Source organism: Enhydra lutris, unplaced genomic scaffold (genome assembly GCF_002288905.1).
Source record: "Enhydra lutris kenyoni isolate GAN:26980312 unplaced genomic scaffold, ASM228890v2 scaffoldscaffold7, whole genome shotgun sequence".
Lineage (NCBI taxonomy): Eukaryota > Metazoa > Chordata > Mammalia > Carnivora > Mustelidae > Enhydra > Enhydra lutris.
In genome coordinates, this window is record NW_019154091.1 from 39053098 (window position 1) to 39070131 (window position 17034).

The 17034-nt window shown below is 43.4% G+C and overlaps 1 protein-coding gene across 2 annotated transcripts in view; it reads right to left on the reverse strand.

The window, feature by feature from the left end:
* The window catches only part of LOC111142243 (G protein-coupled receptor 19), a 36394-nt gene continuing 19360 nt past the window's right edge, over positions 1 to 17034 (reverse strand). The window contains exons 4-5 of one of the 2 annotated variants that reach the window (XM_022495285.1): positions 1611 to 1742; positions 1 to 1302 (exon numbers count right to left, since the gene is read on the reverse strand). In XM_022495285.1, coding sequence (XP_022350993.1) covers positions 33 to 1280 — 1248 coding nt within the window. In that variant the 5' untranslated portion in view covers positions 1281 to 1302; positions 1611 to 1742 and the 3' untranslated portion in view covers positions 1 to 32. Of the gene's footprint in view, positions 1303 to 1610; positions 1870 to 17034 lie in introns of those variants that run through there. The other variant, XM_022495286.1, reaches the window with a different exon arrangement.

The window sequence follows — 17034 nt, forward strand, 5'->3', positions numbered from 1 at the left end:
CACATAACAATAATTGAAAGAATTCTGCGAAATTACACAAAAGTATTTGGCGGATTTGAATTAATGGGCCAAGCGAGCTTTTTTTCCTTGGCTTCTCTGTCAAATGAATCATATATCGAGTCTTTGGTTATAGTTTTGACCGTGGGAGGAATTTCTGAAATGCCAACGTAGTTTTTTTTGGCCATCCTTGAACTGGTTGTGATAGTATAGGCATTGCTTCGGTAACATTTCATCGAGGACATGCAAAATGTCTCTTTCATTCCTCTCCTAAAGTTGGCATTATAGATGGAATACAGCGTAGGTTTAGAGGCTGAAGAACTAAAGGATATCCACGTGATAGCTGTGAAAACAAGGGAACTTTTCTTCAAGTCTCGTTCGTGGGGGTGCCACAGCTGAGCCACATGGAAAGGCAGCCAGGAGAGCAAAAACAACAGATTTAAAATGAGGAACATCTTGATCGTTTTCACTTTGGTCCTTGGGACAATGTTCATGGTCCTCCTCACTGTTCGGCCATCAGTGCCTATTCTCCAAATGTACTTCACAACCTTCTGGTAAAACAAGATGATGAGGACAGACGGGATCACAAAGCTCACCAAGAAATGGATGACGCTATAGGCAGTTCCTTCCCAGGAGGAAGGGAAGAAATAGTTGCAGTGATTGTCCCAGTTCGAGCCAAAGAAAAAGAACACGGGGGTCACAAAGGCAGCATCGAAGACCCACGAGGCCACGATCATTTTCTTGGCCTTCTCTCTGGACACCTTGAAGCTCAGGGGGTAGACAATGGTGTAGAACCGGTCTATGCAGATGGAGAGGAGAACATAGATCTGGACGCCTGGGGTGAGGTACTGGAAGTACCGCACGACCTTGCACATGGCGCTGCCGAGCGTCCACCTGCCGGTGGCAAACTGCAGCAAGACGAATGGCGTGCTGGCCACACTGACGAGGAGGTCCGCGCATGCCAGGGAGACCACAAAGTAGTTGGTGGTGGACTGAGTCCTCCTGCTCCGGTGGATGACCAGACAAACCAGTGAATTGCCGAAGACAGAAAACAACCACAGGGCCCCAAAGAAAATGCTGGCCGTGGCCACCTCGCCAGGCTTCAGCCCCGGCTCCACGTCTGTTCTGTTGCTCGTCCAGCCACGCGCCTCATGGAATTCCGTCAGGTCACGGTGTGGCAGGGAGGAGGCGAGCTCTGTGCAGCTGTGGTTTTGCAGGGGCACCAGCAGTGTGGGAATAACCAAGGGTGGCTTGCTGTTCTCCATTCTGGGAGCAAAAACCATACTCACTTGCTTCCTCTCAGTTCTGGATAAGAAAAGAAGAAGGAGGCCTCCTGTTAAAATGGTGTCATACAGAGCGACCCCCAAGCCTACCAATCTTATCTGACACTTCGATGGGTTGTCATTCACCAGGGAGGAGGACTTGTGCCTTGGCAGGAAAACAGGACTACTATCCAGAAACAGCTCGGGCTCCGTCTCTCTTTCGTTTCAGGAGCTGTTTTAGCTGATCCCAGCTCAGGCTCTCTCTGGACTCCCCCTCTTGACCCTTCGTCAAACGGGGTAGAACTCGTGCCAAGCCCCACCCCTGAACATACCCATGTCGCCCTCACTCACCAGGGACCACGAAGGGTGAAGGTGCTCGGATCTGGCTCACGGCGAGGGCACCACCCCCCAAATGAAGAGCCGCTGGAATGGGGGGTCAGTAGATGAGAAGTTTTTAAAGGTCGTGACACTGAAGCAATGAGGCTGTGAGTGGAAAACATGAGGAGATGGAAACACACAGATGTCAGCTCTGGAAATGGCTTCCGGGAATCTGTGCATACAGACTGGCTGGCTCCTGGAAGGGGCCCCGTTCTTCCTTCTGCAGAGTTTCCAGTACAGAAGCATCAGGGAAGTACACAGAGCCACCGTATGTAACCTTCACAGGAGCCAGAATAGCGCCTAATTTAATGACCTCTGAAAATGGCTCACTTTTTTCCCAAAGAGGATGTGCTTCATGTTCTAATAGCTTTGCCACTTATCCATGACATATCTTGAGGCCCGTCTGCTTGTTACTGTTTCATAAAAGGACATATTGACAGGAGAACATATAAGTTGTCCTCTAAAGAATGTAACCAGGTTACTGGGAAGCTTATGGTCTCCAGATGACTAAAAGCAACCAACTATTAACTGTTAGCTTTTTCAAAAGCTTATGATCCTTAGATATAGAAGAATATTCTAAAGCCTAGCCTTTATTTTAATTTTGGGGGGAGCTACTTGGTGAGGGAAAAAATTATCCTTTTGAATAGGTAAAATGATTATATACTTGTGAGCTTTTCAGTTAAAATTAGGGTGACTTGGGTCGCAGTTGGATTATTAAGGTCTAACTTGGTCTGAATCTCTTAAGCAGAAAAGAGAAAGCACGGCCCCTAAATCCAAAATAACCAGAGCAATTCCATGGGGGCTGTGGATAAGAGGAGAGCATCCAGCATCAGGGCCCAGGGTCCCCCCTGGGGGGTTACTGTGACTAGCCTCACAAAGAAACATTTCTGAAGTTTTAGAGGTGGGATTAAGGAACACGTTTTTTGGTTTTTTTTTAAGATTTTATTTTCTTTTAAAGTAATCTCTACACCCAATGTGGGGCTCAAACTCACAACCCCAGGATCAAGAGTTGCATGCTTCACCCACTGGGCCAGCCAGGTGCCCTGAGGACAGTTCTTTTTTTTTTTTTTTTTTTTAAGATTTTATTTATTTATTTGAGAGAGAGACAGTGAGAGAGAGCATGAGCGAGGAGAAGGTCAGAGGGAGAAGCAGACTCCCCATGGAGCTGGGAGCCCGATGTGGGACTCGATCCCGGGACCCCGGGATCATGACCTGAGCCGAAGGCAGTCGTCCAACCAACTGAGCCACCCAGGCGTCCCACTGAGGACAGTTCTTAATGAAAGAACAGTTCTTACTGGCCTGCTTTTCCTCGAAGGACTTTTGCGCTTATTTGTAGCAGGGAGAGGAGTGTTAATATATACTGTCCTCACCAAGATGCCACATTCAACGAAAATCTGGAGCTCAGGGCAGTCCCATATTATCTTCAGGGTTTTGTTTGTTTGTTTTGTCCATGAGGCAGCCCTACTTGATTTCTCAAAAGAAATGTAAGTTAATTAGACATTTGACTATCAGAAGTCCTTTAAGCATGGCTGGCTGGTTGAGAGTCAGTTGTAAGAATAGCAACCATACTTTCCTTATAAAAAAAATCAGGATATGCAGTCTGAAAACAGAACATGAGATCTAAAATTGGCACTATCCTAGAAAATCTGGAATGCATGACCCTTGTACTTATAAAATTGAAGTAATCTCTTCACCTTCATTTGTGTAAAGCCTACAAAATGTCCCCCAAATTTTTTTAAAGATTTAAAATTTAGGGGTACATGGCTGGCTCAGTCAATAGAGCATGCAACCTGATCTCAGGGTTATGAGTTCAAGCCCCATGTTGGGAATAGAGATTACTTACAAATTAAATCTTAAAATAAAATAAAGATTTAAAGTTTAAAGGAGATGAGCAAGTCTCCCAGGCAAAAAGGGCTGTTCTAAATATTTTGGATATCTGCGGCCTAAACAAAACAGGAGTTGGTGCCACAGGCACTATTCTGTATTCAATACCCATTATTTTGAAACCTGTGAACTGACTTGTTTCTCTCTTCCTCTCATAGCAAAACATTGAAGATGAAACTCAAGTTTACCACCACAACTTGGGCACTGTGAGGCCTCCCATCTGCCATCACTTCCTCCGGCTGCATGTCACCAGCGAGTGTGTCTACCCACTCTTCTAGCCCCACCACTGGGAGCAGAGGGTCCCGCTCCTCAGAAACTGGACAAGGGAGCCTTGAGGAGCTCCTGAGTCCACGTCTCCCCGTGATGATAGCACAGCTGTTCTGACTCTACGCAAAATCGCTGCAGCTCTGTTTATTCATTCCATAAATCAAGACACTATGCTAGGTACTAGGGAAACAAAGGTAAGTAAGGCCAAGAAGAAGGCAAATGTATACACAAGCTGTTTGATCATATTATAACTAAATCCTAAAATAATTAAAACTGACACAACAAGACAAGGAGCTAAGTGGCAGAGGAAAACGAGGTCCCGATTTTGCACAAGATAGGAGAAGGAAAGATTTCACAAAGGAGGTGAGGTCCGAGTTGGGGACAAGGAGACCAGGACTTCTTCAGGAAGACAAGGGAATGAAAAAACATTCCAAGGGAGAGAGAAAGAACATGGAATGATTTGGGTGTTGGAGGAGGTCATCTTTCTGGGTTGATCTTTTTTGGGCCCTTTTCCCTTTAGAGACCTCATTTTCTGCCAATCATACCTTCCAGAGTTTATCATTTTTAAATGCCTGACAATCAGACTGGCCTAATTTTCCCCCAAGGTTACAATGAGAGGTTATATTTTCTGTATTCATGGGATGCGATGTGATCAGACAGTGGATGAGAATATTAACATATCCAGAACGGTTGTGGTATCCTTGTTCACACAGCACTTCAGCATTTTCCAAGTGTGTTTTGCTTTACAACAATGGTTCTCTAGCTCAGCAACGCAGTGGACCCTCCCAGAGAGCTTTATCTTTTTTTCTTTTTTTAAGATTTTATATATTTATTTGACAGAGATCACAAGTAGGCAGAAAGGCAGGCAGAGAGAGAGAGAGGGAAGCAGGCTCCCTGCTGAGCAGAGAGTCCGATGCGGGGCTCGATTCCAAGACCCCAGGATCATGACCTGAGCTCAATGAAGACAGAGGCTTAACCCACTGAGCCACCCAGGTGCCCCAAGAGAGCTTTAAAAAAATACCCCTGCTCTAGTCCTACCCCCAGAGAGTCTAACTGAATTGGTCCAGAGAGCAGCCTGGGCAGCGGGAAATTTCAGGGTTCCCCAGGTGACCCTCACGTGCAGCCAAGATAAGGAATTCCTGCTTTAGAACCGTTCCCATGTTTCTGTCTTTCCCCCACCAAGCTGGGGGCTCCCAGAGGAAGAATGTTATTCTTCTTCTTTACATTAATAATTTTTTATTAAGTATTTACTGAATCAAATCCATGACAGAGAACTGAAATGCGTGACTCCTGCTCTAGGGGGCTCTGCTAAGAGAATTAAACCAGAGATAGAGTGACTGTGTCTTCTCTGGAGCTGAAACACTGATGACCATAGAGACAGGGAAAACGAATCCTGAGCAGAGCAGGGCAGGCGGAACTGAAGTCCCCCTGGACAACTGTTACCTGCAGAAGAATTCCCATTGAAGGAGAGTGAAGGTAGCTGAGGGGGTCGGTCCTCAGACAGGTTTCTGCAATCCCCACTCCAGAAAAAAATAGTATGCCATATTATAAGTAAGTTCTAGGGTCCCAAAGTAAAATTTCAGAAAGGTTTCCCTGCTTCATTGATTTGGAAATAAATCCCTCTTCAGAGGAGTGTTTCTGAAATACAAGGGCTGCTTAACTGATTTTTATGTCTGGGTCATCCATATGCAGGAATTTTAACAGCAACAGGAAAGACCTGTTTCCTGTTCAACCTATGTTTTCCCATCCAGTTCTGTGACTGCCACATGACACACCCCACTGACTGAAGACCCTTATTAAAATATATCTCTATACAGGGGCACCTGGGTGGCTCAGTTGGTTAAGCGTCCAACTCTTGGTTTTGGCTCAGGTCGTGATCTCAGTATCATGAGATTGAACCCCACAGCAGGCTCTGCACAGGCATGGAACCTGCCTAAGATTCTCTCACGCCCTTCCCCCAACCCCTCCACCAACCTTTTCTCTTTCAAAAAAAATTTTTTTTTAAGTATCTAATACTTGAAAATAAGGCAAAGAGAGTATAGCAGATCTTCCTAATGTCATGCTAAGACATTGTTAAAGTGGCTTCCCCCAAGAATTATTTAATTCTCTGGGAGAAAGCATCCATGCTTGACCTTGCTATTTACTATATGATGAGAGCCCAGACACGTGAAGGTATGTGTTAACGTGCAGATTTCTGTCCAGCAGAAAAAATAACCCCCAAATTTATGAACTTATTGCTCTGTAGGACATTAACTGGTTTTGTGTCTACCTAGCAATCTTATGTCCACCTTCTTTAAAAAAAAAAAAAAAAGACAATAACAAAACCCTATAAATACCTATTTATTCGAATGCTCTCGGAACCAGCCTAATGATGTCACTGATTCCTTCAGGAGTAAGTTCACAAATCTCTGGCATGCATTCATCCTCTAGCTGTATAAGACCCATTATTTTATTATTCATTCATTCATTTATTCATTCATTCACTCATTCCCTTATAGGGGGACAGAAGGAGAGAGAGTGAATCTTAAGCAGACTCCACGCCCAGTGCAGAGTTGACTCTATGACTCTGAATTTGTGAACTGAGCTGAAATCAAGAGTCAGATGCTTAATCAACTCAGCCACGCAAGCACCCCAGGAGTATGACTCTAGCTTTCTGAAAATCACCCTGAGAGGTGGATGAATGTATGAATGATGAGACGCACAAGAAAGGACCACAAGGTGTACATCACAGTTCTGCCTGAGGCGATTCTTGGCCAAGCATATCAACTGGTGTTTAGGCTTATTCTTGAGTCCAAGAATCCTAACAACGAATGTCTTTTTCCTCATGAAATTATAAAGATTCACAGACATTCTCACAACATAGGAAGACCATTTTTATTTCTGACATTTGTTCAAAAATTTAATGTCAAACTAGAATTTTTATAATGTTGAATTTTTATATGATTTAGTTGGGAAAAAGAAAACCTGTAGCATTTTCTGTAGAATAGTAAGCATCTGCTGGACCGAAGCCAACACCTACGATAAGGCTGTTAACTAATGACCAATAAGATTAATTACAAGGACAGCAGTTATAACATTAATACTATGGAGAGTTGATAGATATTTTGTGCTTATCTTATATGAGGTATCTTTGAGGTAGGTAATATTATTAGCTCTATTTCACAGATGGAATAAACTAAGTTCCTCCCCAAGATCATACAGTTATAAAGGAGTCACCCCAGACTGCCTCACTCCAAAGTCCATGTACTTAACCACCCCTGGGGCTTCATGTGTGAGGAGGCCACAAAAGGCAGGATCTGAATTCAGAGGGTCAAACGGTTGTACGGGGATAGGTCTTTCTTGACTCCTCAATCAAAGAGAGGAATGTAAAATTATTCTGCCACAGCCTCTTGCCTACCCACAGATACATCTGTTCAATATGCTAGCTCAGAAATATGTGACATAGTGAACATTTGGGGAAAAAAATCACTCCCACCACATACTGCACAGAGGCCTGGCATCAAAAGTGCAGTAGACATGTTGGTCTGGAAATACAGCCTTTCTTCAGAATAGCCCCTGAGACTACAGGAAATTCATTATGACAGATGAACTCTTGTAGCCTTTAAACGCAGGATAAAAGCCGAACTAAACCAGTGTGAACTGAAGGGAGGAGAAGTTTGATCAGTGGTACTAGCCCAGGTAAGAAATTGCCTCCTTTAAATTTTAGTTGTTATAACTTAGAGAATACCACAGTGGTAGAGATTTTCTCTTAAACATTTCATGACGATGGAGGCTCTGCGTATATGTGAGAAGAAGAAATGCCCAGAACAGGGGTGGGTGACTGGCTTGCCTGAGCTCCCCAGAACCAGCTGTGTGCATTTCTTCCCAACTCCAATGACATCATGTTGGCATAAATCAGCCACAGTTGGAACAGTCACACCATGGAAATGGACAAACACCACAAATGAGGTTTTTTGCTCCCTGTGCACCCAGCTGTCCCACATTTACCAGCCTACCACTTCCAGTAGGATACGATTTACAGGGCGACATCTCCCAGAGCCCTGAATTTACAAACATCAAAGGAGGCCACAGAAGGCATCAGAAGCTTCCCGAGTGGCTCTCTTGCTCTCTGGCCCTGAGCTGCGGCTCTAGGGTGCACGTTGAGCCAAGTGCTTCATGACTTTGGTGGGGGGCACAGGAAAACCAGGGAGGATAACACACATTCTCACAATGGGCCGCCCAGGTACAGCTGCCAGATGAAATACAGGATGCCCGGTTCAAGGCAAATTCCAGATCAATGACACTTTCTTAGCATAGATATGGACCATACAATATTCAACTGTTGTCTTCTATTTTTATTAGCTAAATCTAGCAAACTTATACCCAGAACGTAATCCTGTGCTAAAAAACATCTATTCTTCATCTTACAACACAGGGATATTGTGAAGTGGATATGTACACAGGCTTTGAAGTCAGACAGCTGAAGTGTGACACACTAGTGTCACACACTATTTGTGCCACCCAGGACACATTTTCTAACCCTCTTGAGCTCCAGTTTTCTTATCTGTCAAACGAGGATAATTAGTCCCTATCTCACTTGATTATTGTGAAGTTTACATGAGACAATATGTGCACAGGAGTTAAATGAGTTAACACAAGTCAGTCTGCCTGGTACGAGGAAAATACTCAATAAGTGTTATCCCTGTACAGTTCTATAAATTATCTAACACAGTGTTAGATAAATTATAGATAATTATATCCCTGTACAGGGATAACACTTATTGTGTTAGATAACACAGTGTTAGATAATTTATGAGCACATAGCACGTGCTTAAACAATTAGCACTCTTGGGGCACGTGGGTGGCTTAGTTGGATAAGTCTGACTTTGGTTCAGGTCATGATCTTAGGGTGCTGGGATCCAGTCCCACATAGGTGTCCCTGCTCAGCAGGGAGTCTGCTTCTCCCTCTCCTCCCACCCCTGGCCCCGCTTGTGCTCGCGCATGCACACACGCGCTCTCTAGCTTGCAAAATCTTTTTTTAAAAAAAATTAGCACTCTTATGGAGGGTCCTCAGAAAGTTAAAAATAGAACTACCTCATAATCCAGCAATTGCACTTCTAGGTATTTACCCGAAGAATAAAAAGATACTGATTCAAAGGGAAACATGCATCCAATATTTACAGCAGCATTATCAACAATGGCCAAACTATGCAAACAGCCCAAGTCCATCGCCTGATGAATGGATAAAAAAGATGTGGGGGGTGTGTGTGTGCATGTGTGTGTAATGGAACAGCAGCCATAAAAAAGAATGGAATTTTGCCATTTACAATGACATGGACGGAGCTAGAGAGTGTCACGCTAAGCAAAATCAGTCAGAGAAAGACAAATACCATATGATTTTACATATATGTAAAATTTAAGAAACATATAAGCACAGGAAAAAAAGAGAGAGACAAATCAAGAAAGAGACCCTTAACTATAGAGAACAAACTAACGGTTACCAGAGGGGAGGGGAGTGGCGGATGGGTGAAATGTGTGATGGGGATTAGGGCATGCACTTGTGATGAGCACAGGGTGATGTATGGAAGTGCTGAATCACTATACTGTACACCTGAAACTAACATTATACTCTATGTTAACTAACTGGAATTTAAATTAAAACTTATTAAAAAATTTTTAAACTTTGCCCTCTTACTACTGTTAGCCCATAAAAGTCTTAAAAGCCCTATGACAAGCAAATTTTAGTAACCACATCACACATCACGTACTATAGTGATAATATTAACATGAGTCACATAATTTAACTATGTTAAGAGCCAGTGGCTTTGGGGGAGGAGCCTAGTAACTAATCATCATTCACATTGTTGGTTTTAAGGGGAAAATCACTAAGGTCCAAATAAATCAACACAACCTTTCCCCAAGTTGGGCATGATTTCTTTTAGTGACATATTAGCCCATAAAACTTTTTTCTATACCCTAAACCAAAACATGTAATACAATGAGTTGAATATTTCTCAAAAGCATCTAAAATCTACTCTGCTAAATTACTTCCATTAGGTAATTTTGAAAACTTGCCCAAAACCTCGTATTTCCAATGAAAAGAACTTCCCCTCCACCATTTGAGACTCTTAGTATCACAGGTTAATAAGCCTAGAATTTTCTTGAATGCCCTTTTCCCCTTTCCTATTATAGATTATGAAATATATACAAATATTCCTCCATAGTATTTCCAGATCTGTGCCTTTCAATCTGTTTCCCAACTGGGATTAAGCTCAGTTTCCTGAGATCAGACTGGGTACACCATCTTTGTGTTTGGAGACTGGTTGTCTAAGGAACTACATTTACTCTTCTACCACATTTACCTTTCTTTGTCCTTCACGTGAATTTTAAAGTATCAGAAATAAAAAGTCAGCATCATAGGAGTGATTTCTAGAAACAAGGAAGGCTTCTATCCCAACCCCTCTTACCATTAGAATATCACTCTTTGGGGCGCCTGGGTGGCTCAGTGGGTTAAAGCCTCTGCCTTCGGCTCGGGTCATGATCTCAGGGTCCTGGGATTGAGCCCCACATCAGGCTCTCTGCTCAGCGGGGAGCCTGCTTCCCCCTCTCCCTCTGTCTGCCTCTGCCTACTCTCTGTCAAATGAATAAATAAAATCTTTAAAAAAAAAAAAAAAGAATATCACTCTTTTAAGGTCAAGGTCCCAATTAAAATGTAATATGTACGTAATTCCTATGTAAAATGTAATGCTTGGGAGTCCAAGCTTTCCTCTGCAAAGTTTCTGCTGGCTGCAAGCTGCAGGCCTCTCCAAATTCTTTACAAACAGTGTTGCAGGAGAAAATGTTAGGTCATACTGGCACCCCAATGGGGGTATGTATAAAGGACACTGGCCAGTATTTCTTACCCTATTGCCACTTAGTAGAGTCGTGCATAGGAGGAATGCAGCTCCAGACCTAATAATACTAAACTTGTCCCTCTCTCTACTGTTCCCACAAAATCTGTAAAGTCAAATAAGGTGGGGAAAAAAGAGAAATAAACACTAAGAAACTTCACCCTAAGAAATGACTATGTTGTTACAATGGTATATGTAAAATCATCTTCTATTTCACATTTACCCAATATTCTTTTCATACATAGTATGAACAGGATTGTGCTAACTACTGGAAGTACAGAAGTTAACGAGATAGACAAGGTTCCTGCTTTTATGGAGCTTATCTCTGGGGAAGGGCAGTAGAGAAATAACAGCAAAACAAACAAATACATGCACAGTAAAGAAATGGCTGGTACTATGGAGGAAAATAAAGCAGGATGAGGTACCAAGGGTCCATGGGAAATGGAATGATAGGTGACTGGTTGGTCACCTAATGGCCATTCCCAACTTCTCCCTTACCTTCCTCTGTCAAGTGGCTGAAAAGGCAACATAACCACTTTCCGCCATCCCTTGCAGCTAGGGATGGTCACATCAACATCCTCTGCTTCTGGCAAGACAAGAGGAGATCTCTAGGAGGGTGTTGGGAAGCTCTTGGAAAAATGTCTCTTTCTTGGTGAGAGGAAAGAGGCGTGCAGAGTGTTCTCTCTTGTGAGTCTGGCTGCCCCTTGCTTCTCACCTTTGTAAACTTGTCATGTGATGATATCAGGGTACTGGGTGGTATCTTAGAAGGTCAAGGAAGTCCTGGGACTCACAAAGATACTACCCAGTGTCCTGACACTGTGGTGCATCCATCACTAGACTCATTAAATAAGCAATATGTTATGGTTTTAAGCCCCTCTGAGTTTTCTGTTATTTGCCTCTAAAATCATCCAGACTGATGCAGGGTCTTATTTCAGAAGGAGTGGCCAGAGAAAAGTTCTCTGAAGAAGTGATACTAGAGCTGAAACCCCAGTGATGAGAAGTCAGCCATATGAAAATTGGAAGAGCATTCTGTGCAGAAGCAATGTGTGCAAAGACCCTGGGGCAGGAATAAGCTATAAGCTGGAGCAGATGAATGTGGAAGGAAATGGCTCCTGATAATCATCAGAAAGGTGGGCAGGGAATCAGATCACACGGCATTGTCGGGCACAGGTATTAGTCCTACTGCAGTGAAATCCATTGCAGGTTTTATGCAAAGGCGTGATAGGAGTATGATCTGATTTATGTTTTAAAAATACAACTTTAATTGCTGTGTAGGTGGCTAAGAGAAGTGGGGGGCATCAGTTAAGAGGCTATTACAATAACCTAAGTAAGTGATAATGATGGCTTAGACCTAGTAGCGATGTAGGTGGAGAAAAGTAGATCAATACTGAAAATATTTTGGGGACAGCCAACAAGATTTGCTGATGTGTGACAGGGTTTGGGGGCAGGGCTTGAGGTTCTGAGATGGGGGGAAAGTTTGGGGATCTGGAAATCAATAATTCTATTTTGGGTGAGTTGCATTCTTATTAGATACCCAAGTAGAGCTATCCAGTTGGGAGATGAATATCAAAGTTTGGAAAAATGTCTATTCAGATTATTTGCTCATTTTCATTAATTCATTCATCATTCCATAAATACATTTTAAGATCCTACCCTGTGCCAGAATGTACTGTGCTAAGAACCATGTATACAATGGCTAAAACTGTGCCCCTCCCTTCATGAAGATCACAGTCTAATTATCACTATTGTGGAGGGATGTGGAGAAGAGTAATAAATAAGTATAAATAAAGACAGTAAGTTGTAATGAGCAGAAAAGAGCTGAAGAGCAGAGCATGGCAGGAGGGCCTGCTTTGGGGCTGGATGATCAAGGAAGCAATGGAAGCAGTAGGAGCCAAGACAGAGAAGAACAGGGCCATCTATGGTAGACTCTCTAGGACTCCTCCTGCAGACAGATGACAGGACAAGGAAACCAAGTTACCAAGCTGCCTTGGATCCCCAGTCAGCTTTCAGATCCTGAACAAAGTTTCAGACTCCTTGAGGCCTGGCCTTAGGGCTTGTTATAGGCTGCTTCCCTTGAGGCAACTCTGACTTCTCTGCAGTCCAAAGAACCTATCACATGGTGGGGGACGGTGTGGGGAAGAGAAAAAAAGGGGCAAGTGGGTCCCGGAGGGACAAAGTGCCTCTGGAAACTTCCTTGCACTCTTGTACAAGATGTGTTCCTCTATTCTCCCATCCCACTCCACACTGCATCACCATTGGGTCATTTAAGCAGGAAGCAAAGAAGGCCTTCGTTTCTGCTTAGAGGAGGAAGGAAGCAGGGGGAAAGGAGGAGGTCTGACTCACTCCCCTGCAGGTCACTGGAGTCAGGGCTGTCCAACAATAACTGCAAATGGATGACTCCCGCACATCGTACAGAGGCGAGATAAGTCACTGGGGGTATTGATCTGTGCTGTGCTTCTTGTTGAGATTCTTCCCTATTCCCTTCTGAGAATGAACCCAGACCCTAAATGCTGCCTTGTCTTGGAGGAGAGTCGTATCGCTGGGCCCAAGACAACCGTTTCCTTGGCTTTCATTTTCTGGAGGCTGAGTTCTCTGAGGGGGATTTCTACAGAGTGTAGGAGGAAGAAACAAGGATGTTGGAACCAGGATGTGGCTGTGGCCCCTGGAGTCATGCAAAAGGCAGGCCTGGATGGTCACAAGAGATCTTTTTGGGGATGATGAAAAGGTTCTGAAATTCGATTATGGTTGTGCAACTCTGTAAATATAACAAAAATCACTGCCTTGTACACTATTATGAGTGCGTGTTATGCTATACAAATAGAGTTGTTAAAAAAAAGAAGAAGAAAAAGGTAGGCCTGGGACCCTTGCCTCATTTCCCCACTGCACTCCAGGTAAGTGACCAGTGGTAATGGAGGAGTGCAGCAGAGGGGATGGATCCAAAGACTTCCTGGCAGAAAGCAGAGTCCACTGCCCCAGGGCGGGTACCAAAGCCGCGATCTCCCAGCTTTCAAGGATACACGCCACCTCAGACCATAATTACACCCTGCCACGATCAGAGGGGATCCAAGGTTAGAGGGACCACCCATATATTTTGCTGGGTTTGCAAGCCCCAGGACCTAGGAAGAGGAAGAGAATCCCAGAAATGCTTGTCACTGACTTTCCCATTAGCCTGAAAGGATGGAACCCTGCTGTTATTTAAAGGAAGTAATGTATGTAGTAGGCAGACTGGCCTCCTAAAGATGTCCATGCCACACAGCAAAAGGGACTCTGCATATATAATTAAGGTTATGAAACTTAAAATGGGAAGATTATCCTGGACTATCCAGGTGGCCACAAACTAACGAGCCCTTAAAAACAGAGGATCCTCTCTGATTAGAAGCAGAGAGATGAGGCAAAAGAAGTCAGAGAATGATTTCAAGCATGAGAAAGAGCAGACATGCTGGCTCTGAGATCCAGGAGCTCCGATGCGATAACCAGGGAGAGGCCACTAGTTGTTACAGATGGCCTCAACTGACAGCCATCCAGAAAATGCGATCTTAGTCCTACAACCACAAGGCACTGGATTCTGCCAACCACTGAAAAGAGCCTGCAAGAGGAATCATCCTCTAAGAAGGAACACAGTCCTGCCAACACCTTGATTTCAGCCTATGAGACTCAAAGCAGAGAAACCAGCCAACCCACCCAGACTTCTGACCTGCAGAACTGCGATATAAGAAATAACTGTTATTTTAAGCCATTAAATTTGTGCTACTTTGTTCTGCAGTAATAAAATCTAATTCAGTATAGCCATTTCTTTGATAATTCAGTGTGAACATTAAAATTCATACCAGCCATCCTACCACTACCTTCCACTACCCCACCAGTATCTAGAATATCAGAAACCTTGAGAAGCTCGAACAGTATAGTGCTTTCTGGTTTACCTTAAACATGGGACTAGGGGCTAAGAAACCTAGGCTCTAATTCTGAATATAAGTACTAAATAGCAAGACAAGAGACACAGGTCTTACTTCTGTATCACAGTAAGGACCTTAAGTAAATCAACCTCTCAGAATCTCCATTTCCATGGCTATAACATATGTGAGTTGGTCTAGATGATTTCTGAAGTCCTTTTAGCATTATGAACTAAAACTGATAGGTAGACATTGTGATGAGCAATACACATTTGTTTAATTTATAACTCACTACTTTCACCTGGCAGAGAGCTCACCCCAAGAGTGCATTTTGGTGGGAGGAGAGGGAAGCTAGTTAGGGCTGCTGGGGCTTCTGTGAGCTTCTGATATCCAAGATCAAGAGTATGGGTCTCCAGGGACGCCTGGGTGGCTCAGTTGGTTAAGCAGCTGCCTTCGGCTCAGGTCATGATCCCAGCGTCCTGGGATCGAGTCCCACATCGGGCTCCTTGTTCTGTGGGGAGCCTGCTTCTCCCTCTGCCTCTGCCTGCCACTCTGTCTGCCTGTGCTCGCTCTCTCTCTCTCTGACAAATAAATAAAATTTAAAAAAAAAAAAAAAAAAAAAAAAGAGTATGGGTCTCCAAAGGAGGGATGAATTTTCCCTAGAGGCCAGCTAAGCAGCCCTCCCCAACAACCCCAGTAATTATTCTGGAAGTGCCAACAATCTCTTACTGAAGATTCCCTGCAAGAAGTGGTCTGGTCAAAGAGGACTTGCCAGCTATGTCTGTCTGCCTTTCTATCTACTACCAAGCTTCTCAGAGGGGAGAGACACTTACTAGAACTCCTGGCTATCCTCTACCTATTTCCCATACCTCTCTTTCCAGTATGGAGTCTTTCGAATTCAGAAGCAGACAGTTTGGCCAAGGCATATGCACCTCCCCAAATTCAATTTAATTCATTACCACAGACATTTTTTTAATAGCTGTGTGCTCGCTGAGTCTAAAGTAGAGGCAAACAGCTGTTTTGGAGGTAAGCATTTAGTTTCATTTTTCAAGCTCGGATTTCAGTATCAACATCTCTAGTTGCGCAACTTAAATAAGAAAGAATCAAGGAGGCAAAGACCAGACACGTCACACTCAAAGCAAAGAACTACAGAGATGCAATTTATAGGAATTTGAAAAGAAGGTGAAGTTGTTGTTAAGCACAGAGTACAAACACTACACAGAGAGTTACTAAGAACTCTGATTTTCAGAAATATATTCTGTCTCACAGCAAATTCACAGCAATACTCAGGGTAAATTTTGATCCTCACCTCTATGGTCAATCAGGGTGTTCTGAGAAAGCAAAACTTTAAGTTCATAGAGCAGAAGTTAGTTTTTTTTTTTTTTTTTAATTTATTTGACAGACAGAGAGAGATCACAGTAGGCAGAGAGGCAGGCAGAGAGAGGAGGAAGCAGGCTTCCTGCCGAGCAGAGAGCCCAATGCGGGTCTCTATCCCAGGACCCCGGGATCATGACCTGAGCTGAAGGCAGAGGCTTAACTCACTGAGCCACCCAGGCGCCCCCAGAAGTTAGATTTGAATTTGCTTTCATGTGCATCTTTCATGGACAAATTATGCAACTGTATGTAGTCAGTTGTCATTGAAAATATGTTGAATGTGGGGTGCCTGGGTGGCTCAGTGAGTTAAGCCTCTGCCTTCAGCTAAGCCATTGCCTTAGGCTCAGGTCATGATTCCGGGGTCCCGGGATCGAGTCCCGCATCAAGCTTCTGGTTCTGCAGCAAGTCTGCTTCTCCCTCTGATCTTCTCCCCTCTCATGCTCTCTCTCACTCTTTTTCTCTCTCTCAAATAAATAAATAAGAATCTTTAAAAAAAATGTTGAATGTGCATTTGCATGTTTCACATGGTTAATATATATTTTAGTACTGTATATTTTTAGACATCTGTCCAGTTAAAATGATATTGCTCTCTTCTCTCAGGGCTTCTTACTTTAACCCCCTCTGCGCATCAGTCACGGTTGACCCAAATCATCAACACCAGGCATTTTTAGCCTTTCTTCCTCAGAGACAGATGTGACAAATGTGTTCATACATGCAACACACTCCTACAGATATACCCAGAATTATGTGCAACTCTAGGAGCTTGACCTATAACTCCAACACCAGGTCCTCAACCTAAGGAAGCATGTGGAAAAGAACATCATTACGTAAATATCCTTAACTTTGTCCTAGTTAATTAAAAAATCACTAGCAAATCTTGGTATTTGATTTATTAGCAAGCACTTATTTGCAACAGACATCCTTTGTTTGGGACATATTTTGACACCATGGTTGATAAGCACAGTCCACTATACTGTAAGTGTACAGTATACACCTGAAGTCTGAATTTTTTTTTTTTTAAGATTTATTTATTTATTTGAGAGAGAGAACATGAGAGAGAGCACAAGCTAGGGGAAGGGCAGAAGGAGAGGGAGAATCTTTTTTTTTTTTTTA